Below are 22,258 nucleotides of genomic sequence, written 5' to 3'. Positions count from 1 at the left end.
ATCGGTGTAAATAGAGATGAAACTATAAAGAATTTGAAACCACACGTGAAATGCAATGAGTCATAATGGGCACATAGAAGGTAACTAAAACATAAATAAATGGATGGAAAAACAATAATGGAATAACTAAAGAAATTATCCTGAGTGAAGAAAGATATAGATTTAAGAGTGAAAATCTTCTAACGTGACAGATGATGAAATAATGTTACAAATTTCCACACAGTGAATTTAATTTGTAAAGGTACTAGACAGTGTCAAAATACTCATTTGTAAAATTGGAAGTGAACAGCCAATTGATCTACTTTTAGTGATATTGGAAAGAAAGAACTACAATAAAAGAATCCTTTTCTATCTAAGATAGCACTCATGTGACAATTAAGCAGTGATATTTCAAAATACTGAATGTTACAGAAAACAATAACTGTATTATTTATAATAAGATTCATTTGGCAAAAAGTTACAATAAGGGATTTTTCAGTATTGACTATGTAACTGTTGGAGCTATTACAGCCAAATGAAAATAAGATGAAACAAGAACAAATATTTTTCAAAGGTGAAGTATAAAATAAACTTTATCTAAACTAATATGATTAAACATTTACCAGAAACAATGAAGTGTTGAATATAATCACATATAAAAGCAATGATAAATTGATAGAAAATATAGTATTTCTTATGAAATGTCTATTAAATGCACTTTGCATGTTGTCAATATGAATATATTCACTTACTGGGCCTAATTCAAAATGAAGACAAACGCTTTACAAACACACACGCGCGCGTGCACACACACACCCACGCACACACACACACCTTGATTCCCTCGAGCTGACATTTTAAGCTATATGTCCAGCATATACCACTCTAGCCTCACATCAAATTATTATTCATCACCTCTTCCTTATGTTGCTTGGAAAGAATGCCTTTCCTCTTAAGAGAAATTCTGTAGACAGTTCTTAACATTGTTTTTCTTCTGCTAGTTAATTTTTCCAGTGTTATGTACTGTCTGCTGGGAATACAGCAGTTTTTTAAACTGCCTGATTCAAGGAATTCAAAGACACAGGACCTGCTTTCAAGAGGCTTGCTGTCTAGTTGGGGAAATGAGGATGATATGAAATGTAATTTGCCATGGATGGAGGTGAAATGTGAGCTACTTTAGAAAGATCACTACAAACTGTATTGTTAAAAGTGGTGGAACGTGGTTTGACGTTAGGGATAGAGTTTGTTCCACCAGGGAGGTGAATCAGAGATTACCTTTCATTAAGTGGTGGATTAAAACAACATAGAGATGACAGAATGCAGCATCAATTTCTTGGCTGGAAAAATCTAGAGAGGGAAATGTAGCAAAGCAGAGACTCAGTGGCATTTTAATTCACTCATGGGAACATACTAATGACTAAGCACTGTGCTTTATTCTGTACTCCAATATAAGATACTCCGGCATTCATTCGTTAGTTGCTTTAGTACCAAATTGTGGTGGCTAGAAAAAATTGTGCCAATAAATCTTCCATATTTATCTGGAAAGTTATTTCTCCCAATTTATTAAATATTAAACATTGATTCAGAGAATAATCAAGTGAAGGGTTTTTCTTTTATAATGTATATTGTAAAGTACATAATTTTGCTTAATATTGACCTATTTTTATCATTAATTAGTATGTTGGTAATAACACAACTGTATTTAAAATTTAAAAACCAGAGTTCAAAGATAATTAGAGCATTTAAAGTTGTATTTTCTAAAACAACAAAGAAGTATAAAATGTTTTCTGTTTAAAATGTAGTTGTTTTCTTACTATCACCTTCTCTTTACGTTGTGATGTCAATTTTTAATCATAATATCAAGTAATTTCATTGTATAATTTTAACTGCTAAACTTCACATCTATAGTGAATAAACTATGGCCATATTATCACTAAATTTATGAATATAGACTTGAGCCAGGCTTCCAGGAATACAATAATCATGTTCATTCATTTGTAATATGCAAGTATAACTAACCTTCCAGTATGAAATCATGCTTAGTCTACAAAGATAAATCCATTCTGTTTCATGATCTTCATGCTGTTTCTTGAGGGACTGTGCTTTATTTGATGTGAAGAGATTTGCCAACCTAATTCTTAGGCTTAATTCTAACTGTAAGGTACATTTGTAAATCTTACAGATTAGGGCAAAAGATTATTAGTAATTATGTGTGCATTTCTATCTCTGTTTACAGGGTTCTAAATCACATTTAGTTTGTCTTTCATATTTGAAAAATGCTTATTTTTTTGATGATTTGCTATCAGGAATATCTACTACTCACATTGGTTTTTATTATGTTCTCTCTTTGGTATGTGTTGTCCATTCTCATAGATACTTGAATTCTTTAAAAATAAATGAGTCAAAATAACACATTGTTTCTAAAACAAGAAAAATGCACTGGAAATTAATTTTTTTAATCATATGAAACAAAAGATTTCTTGGAGTGTCATTTTTACTTTGTTGGTGGCATTCTGAAGATTTGGTGTTTTCCTTGGCTTTATTACTTTTTATTATTTTTGCAGCATTCATTCTTCTAAAAATGATCATAACATTTATAAGTTGCTTTATAACTTTTAACAAAACACATAAAAGGAAAAAGGAAAACTTGTTTTTCTTGTGGCTATTTGGGGTTGGTGAAAGAAGATATGACTTTAAGCTTATGTTGCATGGAAGTTACAATAAGGGATATTTTTAATGTTGACTATGTAACTGTTAGAAAGGTGTCTTTTGGAGTCCTTTCAAATTTCACACTCCATTGGTAGGGAAATGCAGGTATGTAGTTTGATACGCATTGAAAATCATGGGAAATTTTAAATGTTTGTCTTGTATTTCTTTGGTATTACCAGATTTGTAGCAGTCACTATTCTCGTAGTTTATTTTTGTCCTTCAAACAAGAACTCACAGCTGGTGTTGTAATATGCTTAATTGCTCTACAGAGTATAACCATTTAAAATTTTGTTTTTATCCACAGGGTTTCAAGAGACCATTTAGCAATTCCTCACACTCCTAAACAAAATAAGGCACATATAATCTGCCCTAAATTACAAATCAAGCCTCATATATCCTCTAATGGATGTGACTGCAACTGTGTCCTGCTGAGTCAGTTATCTAAGGTCAGGGACAAGGTTGGAACACATGGCTTTTATTCTACTGGCTCTCCTTTCTCCTACCAGTCAAATACTAACATTATCTGGACGTGCCTTGAGAGAATTACACCATCCTTTAGCTGAATGCAGACACTCCAACTTGGCTAGTGAGAAGTTAAAGAGAATGTATACAATCTTGACCCTAAAATGTAAAAGATTGTGGATGAACTGTAGTGATCCACTTTAGTGGCTCTTTTGCTTTAGGTACAAAGATATGCTTTTGTTTTCTCTCTGGTTATTTTGAACTCTATTGATTTGTATATATATATATATATATGTAAAACATATAAACATTGTTGTTTTACATATATATATATATGAAATTATTTCTCCCCTTATGGATTTGCCAGCCCACACCACCTTTCACCTTTTTACTCCCACTCACAATGAAAGAAAACTGACTCAAATTCACTAAGCAAAAAAATAGAAGTAGAAAAATGAAACAAAAATATTGCTAATTTTGACTGGATATGGTGGCTCTTGCCTACAATCCCAGCACTTTGGGAGGCTAAGGTGGGTGGATCACAAGGTCAAGAGATTGATGCCGTCCTGGCCAACATGGTGAAACCCTGTCTCTACTAAAACTACAAAAATTAGGTGGGCATGGTGGCTTGCGCTTGTAGTCCCAGCTACTTGGGAGGCTGAGGCAGGAGAATCACTTGAACCCGGGAAGTGAAGGTTGCAGTGAGCCAAGATCGCACCACTGTACTCCAGCACTCCAGCCTGGTGACAGAGCAAGACTCTATCTCCAAAATAATAATAATAATAATACATATATATGTATATATATATGTGTGTGTGTGTGTATATATATATATATAACTAATTTTATCATTGCATGTCCCTTGCTTTCCTTCTGTGAAAATGTAAGTTCCATTCGTCTGCTTTAATTATTTCCTTGCTAAGAACCACATGGTGCTACAGGAGTCATCTGCTCCACCCTGTACATTAATGCAGGTGAAAAAAACTATTTTAAAAATAGAATGATACATTCACTTGTTAAAACTATCTAAGGATTTATGCTTACACTTTTTTTTTTAGTGTTTATAAATCTAGTGACTCCAAACATAGTATTTTCTACTTTAACTAATTCATTCTCTACTAAAAAAAAAAATACTGTTTATTAAAGGTTTGTGATAAATAATGGGTAGAAGTTTTCTCTTGGAGTTCATACTCCTATTTTATTTTTAAAACAGCTGTTCTTATCTCTCCTTCTGCAGTTATTATATTATTGTTATGTTTTTATGAATTATTTTGCATTTTGGCTTGGACTTTATTTTAAAAGCTCCTTTTTTCTTCTTTATTTCCCTCCTTTCTAAATTAACACTTAGACAAATTTGCGTCATTCATAAGCAGATTTCCTGATATTCTTCAAGAATCACATAGTTATTTTATGTGTATTTGTGCTTATTTTGGAAAGTTCAAAATACAGTCTTGAATATACAGATGTAATGGCAAAGAAAGATTGAACAATTTAAAATTTTTTTTTTTTTTTTTTTTGAGACAGAGTCTCGCTCTCGCCCGGGCTGGAGTGCAGTGGCCGGATCTCAGCTCACTGCAAGCTCTGCCTCCCGGGTTTACGCCATTCTCCTGCCTCAGCCTCCCGAGTAGCTGGGACTACAGGCGCCCGCCACCACGCCCGGCTAGTTTTTTGTATTTTTTAGTAGAGACGAGGTTTCACCGTGTTAGCCAGGATGGTCTCGATCTCCTGACCTCGTGATCCGCCCATCTCGGCCTCCCAAAGTGCTGGGATTATAGGCTTGAGCCACCGCGCCCGGCCTAAAATATGTTTTTTAAACTCTTGGTAATAGATGGCAGCTTCTTTGCAGAAAGAGATGTTTTCGGCAGAGAATGGAAAAACAGCTCAGAAGAAAAAGGACAAAAGAAATTTAGAAGAGCTACTGTGTAGCATCTGAAGAAAGAATGAATATTGACCAGGCGCGGTGGCTCACGCCTGTAATCCCAGCACTCTGGGAGGCCGAGGGGGGCAGATCACAAGGTCACAAGTTTGAGACCAACCTGGCCAATATGGTGAAACCCTGTCTCTACTAAAAATACAAAAAATTAGCCAGATGTGGTGGCGAGTGCCTGTAGTCCCAGCTACTTTGGAGGCTGAGGCAGGAAAATCGCTTAAACCTGGGAGGTGGAGGTTGCAGTGAGGCAAGATTGCACCATTGCACTCCAGCCTGGGTGACAGAGAGAGACCCAGTCTCAAAAAAAAAAAAAAAAAAAAAAAAAAAAAAAAAAAAAAGGACAAACGCTAACAGATTGATTAATAATCTCCTCGGAGATTATAAAATAAATACATTTATTTTAATATACTAGGTGGAATCAGTTAAGATGGTTATAATTTGTATCAGCATGTTTTGTGAATCCAAAGCAGAAATAGACAATGGACATTGTATTTATCCAGGATTTTAAGATTATCATGTAGTAAGGAGTGTGGCAGATGGTCAAAGGGATAACATTCCAGGGTGCAAATCAGAACATAATGACATATTGGATCACGCATTTGTAGTTTGGCAGAAAGACAAGTGAGACCACAAGGATGTTTGCAAACTTAGGTGAACAAGCAGAATCCAGAGTCCGAAAATGGAGATTAAGCCACTGTAGGATTCAAAGAAGGGGAAGTCAGGGAATATGAAGAAATAAACTTTCATTAGAGAGCATAAAGAGATCATGCTGCTGAAGTATTACAAGATAAATGAGTTCATTTTGCTTTCAATCTCTTTCTGCATGTCAGTATAATAAAACTGTAAGAAGACAAGTTCCTGCTGAGTGTAGTTCAAATCATTCATCAAGTACCGATTATGGAAAGGGTGCTTTGTGGGAATGCAAAACACCATTGTTTGATGCGTGCTCTCTGATAATGGTTAAATTATGAATAGATTCTATTTCTGCTGCAAGACTGAAAAAAACTCAGAAACAATATGAAACCATGCCTATTTATTTGTCTGGTGGAAGTTGGGCTGTATTTCCCAGCTTTCTCTTCATACACATTAAAATTTTTTTTGGTCTAATTAGAGATCCACATCTGAGGATTTCAAATGTTTCTGCTGTTCTGATAGATTTGGAAATACTACTTTAATGATCTGGCAGGCTATGCTTGAAATAAAATGTATCTTTGCCTGCATTATCAAACAAGGAGTGTGCTGATATAACTGAGAGTATACAGGTGTCTAATAATTTCAGTTCCCAAAAGCGCATACTTTTTACTATTTTCTAAGCTATAAGGTAATTTTCGACTGAAAAAATAGAATTTATTTTTGCCCCAAAACCTATTTTAAAAGCATGCCTTATTTTAATTTAAACTGTATCATAGTTTACTACAGTGGCACATAAATTAAAGTCTATCCTGCAAGGTCTTTCAAACTATTGAACAACAACAAAAAAAAGACACCTAATAGTAGCTAAAGAAAATGACATCTAGGCTGGGCGCGGTGGCTCATGCCTGTAATCCCAGCACTTTGAGAGGCTGAGGCGGGCAGATAACGAGGTCAGGAGATCGAGACCATCCTGGCTAACACAGTGAAACCCCATCTCTATTGAAAATACAAAAATTAGCTGGGCGTGGTGTTGGGTGCCTGTAGTCCCAGCTACTCAGGAGGCTGAGGCAGGAGAATGGCGTGAACCTGGGAGGCGGAGCTTGCAGTGAGTCGAGATTGTGTCACTGCACTCCAGCCTGGGGGACAGAGCATGAGAGTCCATTTCAAAAAAAAAAGGAAAAGAAAAGAAAATGACATCTGATCTACAGAAGCATGTGACTTGTATTCTACTACCATATTCTGCAACCTGTAGAAATACAGAAATTGAATGCATAACTACTTAACAATATATTTTATGGCAAAATACTTTTGTGAAAAAGCCCCACAAAAATACTATCAATTATAAACATCTTTGGAATATTTATTGCTAGAAAGATGAAGCAATTATTTATATTATTATGATTGCTTTTCAAAGGAATGAAATTTCAATGATTTCACAATAATCACAGGGTATTATTAGACTGTAGGCCTGAGTCTGATATTACATATGTGTGTGACAACCTCATTGCTTCCTCCTATTTGTGTCCATATCCTTTTTGAACAAGAAATGGGATCATATAACAAAATAAATAATGCATTGCCATCTATTTTTAAATATAAAATATATGCAAAACTATTTCTGCGTTAAATTAAGGGTATGTTTTATGGAAATACTAAGAACATATTGGTTATAATGAAAAAGATATTACATTCTGTTAATTCTTCATGTGAAATATTTTCCAAACTATATTTTTAATGTCCCAAAGTCTTCTAAATGCATATTATTGGTTTAAAATCTCACTTTTAATGTAGTGAACCCAAAACTATGCACAGTACTCCAGTGCAGCAGTCCTTTCAATAAAGAGAAGCAGAAATTTCTTATCTTTATTAAATGCTTTCAGATTGTTTAACTTGTTTGACAGCTCTACAGACTTATTGCTATATGTCTATATTTATCTATCTAATCTATCATTTACCTGTGTACCTATTTACCTGTCAATCATCTGTGTTTTAAAATAAAGCTGCTATTCAAGATCCTCCCTATGTGATACTTTCCAAAGTCTACCCTCTAATATGAATCTTTATTTCATGTCTCATTGTTAAATTTCTTTGTTCTAGCTATACAAAATCTCCTTGAATCTTAATCTAATACATTAGCTTTACTAACTTGGCTTCCAAATGTTCTATAATCTGCTGTCTTCATCCTAGCTATAGAGAGTTAGAATTAAGAACCCAGCTATGGTGCACATTATTAGAGACTAACATTGACAGTTAGCACTTCTCATCCACGGATGTTCTATCCTGCTATGTTTTCTCGTTATTCAGCATATATTAATTTTTCTTATTTATTTGGATGCCATTCGAGACTTTCCATATTTATTTATCTATTTAGAGACAGAGTTTCACTGTTGACAGACTGGACTGGAATACAATGGCTTGATCTCGGCTCTCTGCAACCTCTGCCTCCCGGGTTCCAGCAATTCTCCTGCCTCAGCCTCCCGAGTAGTTGAGATTATAGGTTCCTGCCACCATGCCCAGCTATTTTTTGTATTTTTCAGTAGAGATGGGGTTTCACCATGTTGGCCAGGCTGGTGTTGAACTCCTGACCTCAGGTGATCCACCCACCTTGGCCTCCCAAAGCGCTGGAATTACAGGCGTGAACCACCGCACCCAGCCCTCATTCATTTTTTAACCGTTGTATATCGTATTAGAGATTTGTTATCGGTCTTGTTGCCTAATTTTGCAGTTTCAGCAAGACATATTTTATTGTGTCTAATATATACACATATATATGTACATGTGTGTATTTGTGTGTATGGTGTGTTGTGTTTGTGTGTATGTGTATATATAGTGTGTGTATATATTTCTATATAATATATATTTGTATATAATATATATTTCTTCTTCCTTTCGTATTCTTCCTTAGTATTCAAAATTTTATTTTTCAAGTTCAGTGAGCCTTCTGCCGGGTACATTTTTTGCCATTCTGGTGAGGTATAGAATATCCCTTGTCAAGAGCTCATTATTCTGCTGTGCTAAGCTTTTCTAGCTGGGAAGCTCTTTGCCTCCTGAATCATCCTTTCTTTTCCAAAGTCAAAACTGTAACTGGAAAAAAAAAGAATGAACATTTTTATGTCTTTACATCTTAGAGATTTCTATTTCAGAATTTAAAATGCACTAGAAACCTATTCTGGCATTTGTCTTGTTTCTGATTGCATTTCCAGTAGTTTTCCTGAAAATAGCATGCTTCGAGATGATTAATATGAGATGTATGCTAGGCCTTAGTCATGAAACAGCCACCATCTACACCACGTGTTATATCATTTCACATGTTATTATTCGTGTTTCCTGAGATTCAGAGACCAGTGTCTCACATCTCTTCTTCAGAGGAGCAGCTGTGAGATTGTCAGACATGTTTGTGCCTGTGAATACTTATCTCACACATTTCCCATACACTAAAGACTTCTCTTAATTATGATGCATCATCCTACAGCTGATAGATCTGCTTCCACAAAGGTCGGGTTTTCTGGGAAAGTAAATGTGACTGATAAATTATTATATAATACACATGATATAATTTCTCCACATCTTCTTCCTCTATCCTATAACATGTTTAAGAATAGACAGCTGATGTCGTTTTTAAAAATTTCTCTTTCTCTGGGTAAGAAAAATCTTCAATTTCTCATTGGATTATTTACTTCTGATTTTTAGTGACTCAATCATATATGTATGTATATGCATATTTTATTGTGTTTTATTATGTGTAGTACATCGAATATTTGAAAAATTAGTTAGCTTTCTCATTATATTAATTTAGCAATGTACAATAAATAATATCATTTTAGGATACTGCACTGTGACTATTATAAACATAGCTATATAAAATACAATTTCAATTTTCAGAATAAAAGACATTGATAAGAGAAAAAGAAGCCCTCATTGTAATTGTCTAATGATCCACTTACATTTTAGTGCAAAATAATTAACTCATAGATGTAGCTGCATGTTGAGTTCCCTGGAATTGAACTGGCATTTGGAGTGCAGGTGTTTTGGAGTGTGCCATTGGGATCAACATCTGTAGATCGCAGGAGAAGGAAGAAGGACTGGGTAGAGTGACAAATGGAGCTGCCATTCACTCTTAATGTCTCTTAATGGCTGACCCCCTGGAAAAGCTCTGGAGCTAAAGTTGTCCATCAGTATTGTCAGTAGTATAGGAAGGGGGACAGGCCAACATTTGTAACCTTTCAGCAATGAGTTATTAGTTATATGCTATTCCAGAAGAATGTGACCTGGGGGCAGATGGCAATCTATAGCTAGGGCAACAGGTAATTTTATGAAGGGATCTGAACAGTACATCCAAGTGTGAACCATGTGGGTTTTCAGCTATGCATTCAGGGATGAGGAATAACAGTACAATGAAACATATACTATATGCACTGAGGACATCAATACCATTTGGCAGTGAATTGGAGATGAGGCAAAGTGACATTGTGATGTTGAGCAGGGTTCTAGAATAGAGGTTTTATCCTTATCATTTACTAGCTTTGTGATTTTGGAAAACTAACATGCTGGGACTAGGGTTATTTACTTTTAAATTAGTATTTATAATAAAAATTTTTTCAGCTATAAATTAAAGAATTTAGCACCCTGTCCCTCATAAGGTTATAGATTGAACACAATATATCATGCAGGCATTTATTATAGTACATCGCATTTAATAAACACGTTTAAAAAAAGATGATTAGCTATTTTATTCATCATTCACTTCCCCATGGTCAAACAATAGTGCTTCAAATCACAGCTAAGTCTAAAAAAAATTATTGCTTGATCTACTGTCTCCATAGAAATATTATCTAAACCAGTAGTTCTTATACCTATTTTATGCATCAACTTCACCTCAATAGTTTGCTAAAAATACAGATTTGTGGTCCTGTCACATATATTCAGAGCCTCTAGGTTTGGGGAAAGTCTCATTGGCTCACTTCAAAGCATAGGACCCTAAGTGTATGACTTCAGGCCATCTGCATCCCTTTACATCTTGTAGCTATTAGGTCCATGTCCAAAATGTTCATTTCTTCCTCCTCCTTTGTCTTCCCACTATTTTCCTTCATCTTTAGTGTGGCTGTATTAATTTTTCTAAATAGGTTTCTCAATTGGAGAACCAATACTAGCTTCTCTTTAATAATTGCCCCTTCGTATTCCCTTGTCCACATCATAAACTGAAATAAGAAAGATACACATCCCCATTTTATCCATTAAAGGAAATGTGAATCTTGAATGGCGGCTTGACTAAGAATATTTTGTTTTGCTTATGTCTGTCATAGATAACACAGCCAGCATTCTGACAAGGCGGAGGAGATTTAGTCGAACTGTTCAGGATGTGTATTATCTGCCCATTATGATCTCTGATGGTGGAATCCCCTCTCTCAGCAGCAGCAGCACCCTCACCATCAGGGTTTGTGCATGCGAGAGAGATGGGCGCGTGCGGACCTGCCATGCAGAAGCCTTCCTGTCCTCGGCTGGTTTGAGTACAGGAGCCTTAATCGCTATTCTTCTCTGTGTTCTCATTCTCCTGGGTAAGTCATTCTAAACCCTAAGTTTGTGTGATGGCAATTCTGAATGAGAGGAAATCATTTTGACAAAACTTAAGGATTAGGCATACATAATGTGGGTAAGGAAACAGCGGCTCCAATTTCCTATGAATTAATTTTCTCTATACGATCATTAATCTCAAAATAGTTAGATTCAAATGTGTTGAAAGAACTGAAATAACAGAAGAAGGATAAAATCGGAAAGAAATAGCTTTTGAAAGTGTATATTTCAGAAAGAATTCATATTTAAATATTCAGAATCCCATCTTGAAAGAGCGTTTCACATTTTTTTGCAAGAACCTATATGGCATCGTTCTAAATGAATCCGACCAGGACCCCATCCCGCTTAGCTTCTGAGGTCAGAGGAGGTCACCCATTCATTCAGGATGAGCGTGAGGGTCATATGGCCATAGGGTGAGTAAATGTAGAGATCAAATATACAACAAAAGGACTTTAGTTAATCACAATATTGTGTTGTACTGGAAATTTGCAAAGACAGTAAACTTTAGGTGCTTTCTCCCCTCCACGTGAAAAAGGAGTGTAACTATGTGAGATGACAGATACGTTGATTTGCTTGACTACACTAAGCATTTCATTATGTAATAATAGTGAAAACTATTATTGGGAAAACATCATGTTGCACACCTTAAATATGTAAATGAATAAATCAGAAAGCAAAACGAATCTGAAAACTAAATAAAAAATAGATATCTTGTAGAAACTTCTACTAGTTCACAGTAATTAATCATTAATGTTAGTTGTTAACGTACTGAATATTTTTTGGTCTTAGGGTGCTATTAAATTTTATTAAATTTAATTATATTCCCTTAAAAACAATAATTTTGGCCGGCCACGGTGGCTCACGCCTGTAATTCCAGCACTTTGGGAGGTTGAGGCGGGCAGATCACGAAGTCAGGAGATTGAGACTATCCTGGCTAACATAGTGAAACCCCATCTTTACTGAAAATACACACAAATTAGCCAGGCATGGTGGTGGGCGACTGTAATCCCAGCTACTCGGGAGGCTAAGGCAGGAGAATGGCGTGAACCTGGGAGGCAGAGCTGGCAGTGAGTCAAGATTACGCCACTGCACTCCAGCCCGGGCAACAAAGCAAGACTCCATCTAAAATAATAATAATAATAATACTTTTTTATTTGAATTTTTCATTACAGTTCATGAAAAATAAAACACTTTCTCTAATTTTACATTATCTGTTGTAATATTCTAAATCTTTTCACAGCTGCATGAGGAGCTCGTATAACTATAAACTCTTTAGATTGCTCTTTGAAACAAGATAGCAAATCTGTATTGTAATAAAAAGAAAGATGGATGTAAGGAATCTTTCTGCTTCGTAAAGTGGGAACCTCTGTCCAAACCCTTTTTTCTTTCTCTTAGCAGCCTGCTTTTTATTCCTTTATGGTACTGGCATACGTGAAAAGATAGTTGACTGTTTTTCTGAGAAAGAGGTATTCTTGCAAAAAATATGTTCCTTGTTTTGTTCCTGGGGTCGAAGACAAATCGCTTGTGTAGATGGAGGGGAGATTAAAGCGTAATGAGCCTGGAAAGGAGAAGGGATTTGTAGGAAAGGGTGAGAGCATCCAGAGATTTGTGGCGCATGGCAAAGCCGGTAAGTTTTGTTTCAGGAGTGTAAAGAAAGGTTTAAAGCCAGAGAGTCCCATTATAAAATCTTCAATTTGCAAAAGATGACAGTGAATGAAATAGAGAATAGAACTCCTGATGACAAGAAGGCATGGAGGCAAACCAATTAGGAAAACTCTGCCCTTGTCTGCCTTTGACATAGCACGTATCAGAGTAGCATACTTACAAAAGACCTGAGGAAAAGTGAATACTATCTAGGTACTTTTGATGGACTCAGGAAAGTGATCTTTGACAATGTGGAGACCTGCATGAGTTAGAATGGCATCAAATACAACTTCTTATATCCTGCTGAATATAGATCCTGAACTACCCTGAGCTAGATGACATTGAAAGTCCACTTCATTGAAGTTGCCCAGCAAGAGAATATATGTAGAGAGACGATGGACTGGGGTTGAGCAGTGAGAAACTACAATGTGATCGCTAAATAAGAAGGATGAGATAGCAGAGGACAGTGAAGAAGCGAGAATAGGAAGAAAATATAATGTCACAAACATCAAGGGAAAAGAGGGTATCAATGAGCATTATGCTGTGTAGTAGGTCTTGTCAACAAAGTCAAAAGATGCTTACAAGTTCAATAAATTGAGCACCAAAATGCTCAATTGCACTTAGCAACATGAAGCATGGAAGTTTGGTGCACCAGAGCAAGAACTATTTCACTGCAATCAAGTCATTTCTAGCTCGTAATGGTGGCACGCACCTGTAGTTCAAGCTACTTGGGAGGCTGGGATGAGTGGATCCCTTGAGCCTGGGAGTTGGAGGCTGCAGTGAGCCGTGATCACACCACTGCACTTCAGCCCAGATGACAGAGTGAGACTCTGTCTCAAAAATAAGTAAATAAATAAAAACAAATAAATATATACAGTAAATGTGTGGTGGAGAGGAAAGTCAGGAAGAGAGCCTTTAGAAACTTTATATGGACAGGCACGGTGGCTCACGCCTGCAATCCCAGCACTCTGGGAGGCCAAGGTGGGCGGATAATGAGGTCAGGAGATCGAGACCATCCTGGCTAATATGGTGAAACCCTGTCTCTACTAAAAATACAAAAAATTAGCTGGACGTAGTGGTGGGCGCCTGTAGTCCCATCTACTTGGGAGGCTGAGGCAGGAGAAGGAGGTGAACCCGGAAGGCAGAGCTTGCAGTGAGCCGAGATCGTGCCATTGCACTCCAGCCTGGGCAACAGAGCCAGACTCCATCTCAAAAAAAAAAAAAAAAAAGAAAAAGAAAGAAACTTTATATATTTATTGGTCAGAACTGCTATTTTCTTTGGATATTAACATACTTCTTTTGTGTGTGTGTATTTGAAAAGAAAGAGGAAAAGAGCACAAACACTCCAGAAAGAGAAAACAAGGCTGCCAACAGCAATTAACCTGGATCTCTCTAGAATCCTAACTGAAGTCATAGAGAATAGAACGCAGGGATTTTAATGAGAGTTCTTCCAGCATTCTTACTCTTACAAGTAGATCACTTAGGTGAGGCATGTCGTCTTCAAATATTCAGCTCATTTATCATCATAAAACTATTTTCATTTACTAAGATGAATATCAAAAATGTAATTAACATGTTAAATGTCTAGGTACATTTTGAGTTGCATTATTTGAAAGAATATTTTGTTTTCATGGAATGATACTTCATTTTAATTGGTTTTTATGAAAATGTTTTCTCTTTTGGGGTAAATAATAGGACATTTGTAAATTTTATGATATCCCTCCAGACTAATAAAGTATGATATGTTTACTTTTTCATTTTTATTAGTTGAAACTCAAATATACTCTAAAAGCATATTTGAGCCGTGATCTGACTGGGACCAGCTCCCCTTTCAGTCCATACCTCAGGTATAAGCAGGTGACCTAGGTGAGGCCACCATAAGTGAAGCATTGATTGCTCCCTATTCTTGGATATACATTTCCAGATAAATGGGGATCAAAGTAGATTTGGTGTGAACACGTGGTAGACTAAGAGAAGAAGATGGAATTGGTGAAAAGATGCTGTAAAAGCATATTTGAGTTTCAACTAATAAAATTAGTGAAAATATATATTATAACTACAATTATATATTATAATGCAATGTATGCTTTTCATGGCATTGATTAGTTTTTATTGTTATTCAGAAAGTATGTAGCCAAGGGATACAGGATATAGTCATCTGTAATTTTAAAATAATGTTGAAGTTAATTTGTGAGATGATTTTCAACATAAATATTGGCAAAACCAAAGGTAGCAAAGCTTTCTTTTTGAACTTCTAATTCTGTTCTTGAACTTCCAATTCTAAATTAACTTTCAATCCTCACACCTAAACAAATTGTAAAGTTAGGATTTTAATATGAAATATGTTTTCCCCCTCAACTTCTTGTTTGTGAAAATGACTGTGATTGTACAAACCCAGGTCTAGTTTTGCCGATAACTATGTGATCTCAGGCCACACATTCAGTCTTTGTTTCTATTTCTAAACCTGTGAGAATGACATTTCAGTTGAAAGGACCTTAAGAGTCATTCTGTAGAATTTTGAAATGCTTCTTCTTGTTTATTAAAGATTACATATGGTTCAACATTTTACAACATGGTTAGAATCCATCTATGAATACGTTGAATGGTGCTTGTCAACCAAAGAGACTAACTTTAAATGATAGATTTGAGCATTATGAGTTGGGTTACTTTCTGTTGAGATTACCTTTTTCAGGTCTATTGCATATGATGGATGGAAGAGAATTTAGAGTGAGCCTCTATGATGCAATCAGAATTTACCATGACTGTAGAGGTAGCTGAAGTCCTCTCTCCCTCCCAGAGGCCTGACTTTCATTTCCCAACTTTATCCCATCTCTTGCCAGAGAGACTAGAGTAGTTGGCAAGGTAAACCTTGATCACACTTGGCACAAGTCACTGAGTTGGGATCTGACTGGGACCTCTTCTGGCTACCCTTTCAGTCCATAGCTCACATATAAGTAGGTTGCCTAAGCGAGGCCACCATAAGTGAAGCATGGATTGCTCCCTATTATTGGATATAAATTTCCTGATAAATGAGGATCAGAATGGAGTTGTTGTGAATGCATGGTGAACTAAGAGAAGAAGATGGAATCGGTGAGGAGAAAATGGTCAGCCTGATTTTCATTTGAGCAATTTCAAATGGTTTTGTGTGCTACCCTTGGTTAAAAAATCTAAGGTTTCAGAGAGAGATGCCACTCCCAAGTGTGGCAAGTCACACTCCGTAAGCTAATCAGAATAACCTCCCTGACTCAGACCACCTCAATTCTACCAAATGTGGTGCCAACATATGACGGTATGACAAAGAATCAAATGGTACTTGAGGTTTAAAAGATTCTGCTATGCAAGTTACTTAGGGAGGAGTATGTTGAGATTCAGTATGGAATGTGTTCAAATGCAAGTTGTATGACAGTTTATGTTATGGAAACTGAAAGCCACTTAGTATGCCAAGCACTGGAATGATACGTAATATATGGGAAAAAACATATTATGAGAAAACAAATACAAAAAATGTTTCCCCAACTTTGAATTACTTGATGATAAAATTAATTCATAAAACTCCACAAATTTATTCTAATTTATTATATAAAATGATAATCTCAAGGGCATTTACAATTCTGTCCAAACTTGAACAGAAGAAAAAGAAATTTACTTTCTCTTTTTCTTATATAAAATATTTATTTTAGAATAAGACATCTAAAAAATACTTCAGCTTATTCAAGTTTCAATGCAAATTATACAACTAAAATTGGCTTCAAATTATATCAGAAATTATTTGTTATTTTTTACAAAGAAAAACAAGTTATATATCTTTTTTTTTTGTAACGTTGCTTTGGTTATCTCACATTGTATTTTACCAGATGACTCACTGTAAGAAGAGGTACCTTGCCCACGTATATGGTTTGAAAGATTATCAGGGTCATTTGAATACATGGTTTTGACTGTCAGGTTTTAAATAAGGATTTGACTCTATTTATATGTATAATTATTATCTGCACTCATTCTTTTAAAATATGCTTTGGTCTTAGGATTTTTTTGGAAACATTTCGTTTGTTTTTCAAACATTAAGAAATATTCTCCAGTACAATTAGGAGTTTGATGTTATTAGTAACCATAAGCTAATTTTTTAAAAATATTTTAAAATTATTTTCCTAGTGAGGCTATTACTGTTCAGGATAATTCACTTAACACAATGTCACATTACCACTTTCACAGAGATTTTTTTTTTGTTTGTCCACATGAGAACTGCTTATAGAATATCTACCTGGTGCCCTCTGCTCCAGAAATATCTGTGGAACCAACAGGAATGAAAATAAGTTCATCAGGAACACAATGTACAACATTTTCTCTGAGTTGATTTGAATTTACCTTTTGCTAGAGTGATCCTATGTCTGCGTTTGTTCTGATGTCCTGGCATAATTATAAACAACATCCCCTTTCACTCAAAAGTGACTCAGATTTTGATCATTATATATACATATATCTCATATATATATATATCCTTTTATTAAATAAGTATGTAACAAGTCTAGGAATCACTGAATACTAGCAAATAATATCCAGAAAGGTAGCAAATACTACCTTTTCTGGGGTAAAGGTAGATGTAAACCTTCAACGTTCAAACGTAAATGGTCTCTATATTTTGAATTATAGTATATCTGAATTATTTTAACTTTTGAGAAATAAGAAACTATATGCCATATGCCATGATAATTTAAAAGCCAGATTTATCCCTGTATTTCATTATGTGGATATGATACATATGCAAAGATTGAAAAATTGCACAAATATTGAAGGATGCAAATTACCTGCCTACCTCTATGGCAGTATTGATTACATATTTCCTGTTGTGTCTGCACATAAATTCCCTTGACATCAACCACCAACCAATTCAATATAAAAGAAAATAACATGATTTATTGGTGAAGGTAAGAAATTGTATTATAATAAATTAGGCAGTCTGTATAAATAGGTCTTTCGATCTAGTACAGCCTCTTCATTTAATTATAAAGATGAACAGAGATATATATCGTGCATGATAAATCTAAACTTCGGAATACAGTGGAGTGAGTGACTTGAGGATGTTGTTTGGGGCTTTGAATTAGAAAACTGTAAGGTGGATTTATGCTAAAATACACAGGGAGTTATTAAATGCATATTTCTATGTTCAACAGAAGCCTTTTTTACCCCAAAATAAAGGCATCTATTAAGTAAAGTCTTTGAAGTATAGTCAACATATATGGGAAAATCTGTAATTCTGTGCATAATATTTGTAGATCAGGGCATGAGAAGCATCAGCATTTCATTTTCAGCTTTCTGTAATCACTTCATGTTAAACAACAGTAATTCAGTGCTTCCCATGTCTGCTGTAGTGACCCTCATTAAATTTTCTCATGACCTTCCCGATGCTAATTTCTTTTCATTTCACACTTTTCTGGATGGTTCTATGACCTTCTCTACAGATTTTTTTTTTCCTGTCTTTTTGGTTCCTTCATAGTCTCCCATTTGCCTTTCCTCTGCAAAACTGGGTACCTCCCAGTGCACAGTGACCATCCCTTTCTCTCATTATCCTTTCCACCTCTGGCTTTAAAATCGACTCCTCTTCCTCAAGTTTTCTCTAGTTTTAAAACAGATAAAACTAGTCCATATCGATTAGAGGTATACATAAAATAGGTTAAGCTATAAAGAAGAACAAAGTAATAATAATGATAAAAGTAAAGATAAAAGTTACTTTGCAGAGGTAAGCAGTAAAAGGGCAGTTGCTGGGGGGAAAGTATGTTCTTTATCAGAGTTAGATAACCTGGTGTTTGCTTCACAACCATTTGTTGAGGATCGCATGTAATCAAGGTTGCCAGATATAATGCAGTATACCCAGATAAATGTGAATTTCAGATAAATAAGAAATATATCTTTGTCTATATATAGGTATATATGTGTATACATAACATAAATACATCACATGGAATAATATATTTGGAACATATACATGTATGCTTAGCACAATATTTGCCTCTGTGTGTGTATCTCAAATATTATATGGGACACAATACCTTATGTGTATGTGTGTGTATGTGTGGTTGTGTGTGTGTGTGTGTTGCAGATGGTCTCTAACCAACAATAGTTTGACTTAAGATTTTTTGACTTAACAAGGATGTGAAAGCAATATGCATTCAGTAGAAACCATATTTTGAATTCTGATTCAAAATTCTTTATAATACCTTTATTATAAAGTATGTTTTGTGTTAGATAAGTTTGCCAAACTGTAGGCTAATGTGTTCTGAGCACATTTAAGGTAGGCTAGGCTAAGGTATAATACTTACTAAATTATGTATATCAAATACATTTTTGGTTTAAGATATTTTCAACTTCAAATGGGTTTATAGGAATGTAAGCTCACTGTAGGTTGAGAAGCGTGTGTATGTGGGGGGGGTGGGTGTGCATGTGTGCTGTTGTTGATCTCAAATTCACATTTGAGAATCCTGCCATTTATTTTTATTTGCTAAATATAACAACCTTAAATGTCAATTGAATGTACCTCCCTGATTATTATGAAGTATAGAATGTTTAAAATATTAATGGGCATCGTTATCACTATCATAAACCCTAGAATATCAGCTGAACAAGAAAAGAGCAGTCTATAGAACTGAAGTAAATAATACTCAGCCTAATAACACAGGCTATAACAAATTTGATGTGAGGGAACTATTTCTATTTAGTAGCAGTTTCATCTCATCAAATAGAAACAGTTGAAAATATTGATAAATGGCCAAAGCAAAGTTCCCAAGACACATTTCTATCATATTTTCTAATGTTTGCAGCATTGTTGGAAATAAAGACTAATCCACCATATTCAGCAAGAGCTATCCTAAGGCACATGTCCAATTGGCCACTCAGTTTATTATTTCATGTTTCTGAAATACTTAAGTAGAATATTATTATAGTAGAAATATCATTACCTGTGATGTGAGAAATCACGTTATAGTGCAAGCTCTTCCACTTGCCAATTGTGTGATCTTTTGATCTTGGTTATTCAGATACTCTTTCCTGAGTCTCAGATTCCTCATCCTCATTTATGCATAGTGTTCCATTATTGGAATGCTAAGCTTGTGGGAGTTATTTATATCCTACTGCTCAAGGTCATCACCAAAGTCTGATTTTGCACACACAGAAAAATTGCAACCTCAGGCATAAATGGGTTGAAAAGAGAGTAAAGCCACAACTCTGCTGTAAAAAATAAAGTCATAGCTCTGCTGTGAGAATTAAATAAATAGTTATATAAAGAACATTCATAAATCAGAAAATTCCTATAAAACAAGTTGTGTACAGATAATGAAACATTATTTTGCCCCTGAATGGGAAAATGCAATTATTAATGCATGATAATATAATTTTAAAGGATAATTGACAAAAGAGATCAGCATTAAAATATTTCTGCTTTGATTTTCCACAAAGCATCAAAATTTAAAGGGTTTAACCTTAAGATTCCTTCTTCCAATATTCCAGAAACTTAAAACATCTTTCCTTTAGTGTATCTACCTAGAAGGATTAAATATCTATAGAGAGACCAGCTCTCTACATTTTTTTAGTTAAAATTTCATATTATTTTTTCATCGTGTGTTTATCTCACTTTAATCACTAAATGGTTTCACTGAAATATGAGCCAAGAAACCTACATCCTAGCAAACAGAGAGTATTGTGGTTTTCTCTAGAAGATCAGCAATTTTCAGTGTCTCCTGGGGTAATCATCTTTTACATTATTTGAGGCATTACAGTACCTTGCGGTGTTATTCAGAGAGCACAGAGAGGGTTGTGCTGCAATGCCAGCCTAACTCTGGAATGTGGTTAGTGACGAATGGGAAATTGCTGATGTAAAATCTCTAAGAATTTCCTTCCTGTTTTCTTAATTCTTCATCCTCTTTCCATTTTTCCTCAGCAATTGTGGTAATTTTTATCACCCTGAGGCGCAGCAAAAAAGAGCCCTTGATCATTTCAGAGGAGGATGTACGGGAGAACGTGGTCACCTATGATGATGAAGGAGGGGGAGAGGAAGACACGGAGGCCTTTGACATCACAGCCTTGAGGAATCCTTCTGCTGCTGAGGAGCTCAAGTACCGGAGAGATATCAGACCTGAAGTGAAGCTCACTCCCAGACACCAGACATTGTCCACCCTGGAAAGCATAGATGTTCAGGAATTTATTCAGCAAAGACTGGCAGAAGCAGACCTAGACGCTAGCGTCCCCCCTTATGACTCTCTTCAGACTTATGCCTATGAGGGTCAGAGATCAGAAGCTGGGTCTATCAGCTCGCTGGATTCAGCAACGACACAATCAGACCAGGATTATCACTACCTTGGAGACTGGGGACCTGAGTTTAAAAAGTTAGCTGAACTCTATGGAGAAATAGAATCTGAAAGAACAACTTAGGGGGTCAATTCTTGCAACGTTGTGGAATTTGCTTCCTGAGTAAGTGGAGATACAACCTCAGCAACGACAAGGAAGAAGTGTGGAAACAGTACTTGGAACTGAGCAAGTTGGACACAGCTCCTGTAGAAACAAGTGCCCTTTTCACGATCGAAACTGGGTTATTTAATTGGAAGAAAGTTAAAAAAAAAAAAAAAGACAATACAAAGAAAAAGTTATTGTTCCTTGTGTATATTTTCAATTGCTCAATAAAGTCTGTGGTACTGTTTATTAAGAATACCTGAATTAAGCCAAACAATGATATTTGTTTCAATATTTTGTGATTTATTTTTTTCAAAAGCAAAACTAAACAAAAACGCTCAAGATCACTGATGGCTATGACTTATGGGGTGGTAACACTAATACAGGAAACTTGTAAAGATAATCACGACCTCTTTTATCACTTTTCTGGGTGAACCCGTGAGAACCACTCTCTGTTATTGTAACAGATCTCATTAGCCTTGTCTTGTGTTTATATTACATGGGATATTTCCACTCTATCATGGACTTGTATGTACCATTTCCCTTTGCCCTCCCCAGTTCTTTTCTCCATACAAAACTGATGGAGCATGGGGATTTGCTGCCTGCACTATAATGTATGCAACTTCAGTGCACCAGTTGTGTGCTGTACTGAGCACGAGACTATTGTCTCTATTCCGTACACCCCCTTTTATTTTAATGGGATACTCCTATTTTTAAATGGACAGAAAGAATAGTTTAAGGTATGTTATGATAATCTGATATGTCAGGGAATGATTTAATTTTAACAATAACCACACACCTTATCTTCTACCAAATGTTGGGGAACTTTTTTTTCCTTTTTTCCACTTGTTTTATTATATTTAAATCAGCAATTTTGATCATTTCTGTATTTGA

General features: G+C 35.4%; 1 protein-coding gene across 2 annotated transcripts in view; it reads left to right on the top strand.

Annotated features, from left to right (window-relative positions):
* Window positions 1-21,524, top strand: part of CDH18 (cadherin 18) — a 780,971-nt gene extending 759,447 nt beyond the window's left edge. For both annotated transcript variants that reach the window (XM_033178841.1, XM_033178840.1), the window contains exons 12-13: window positions 11,017-11,268; window positions 20,856-21,524. In XM_033178841.1, the coding sequence (XP_033034732.1) occupies window positions 11,017-11,268; window positions 20,856-21,346 (743 nt within the window). In that variant the 3' untranslated portion in view covers window positions 21,347-21,524. The remainder of the gene's footprint in view (window positions 1-11,016; window positions 11,269-20,855) is intronic.
* Window positions 21,525-22,258: the final 734 nt, after the last annotated feature.

Source organism: Trachypithecus francoisi, unplaced genomic scaffold (assembly GCF_009764315.1).
Source record: "Trachypithecus francoisi isolate TF-2019V2 unplaced genomic scaffold, Tfra_2.0 Lachesis_group2, whole genome shotgun sequence".
Taxonomy (NCBI): Eukaryota; Metazoa; Chordata; class Mammalia; order Primates; family Cercopithecidae; genus Trachypithecus; species Trachypithecus francoisi.
The sequence above is the reverse complement of the archived record's forward strand: the minus strand, read 5'-3'. Positions and strand labels throughout refer to the sequence as shown.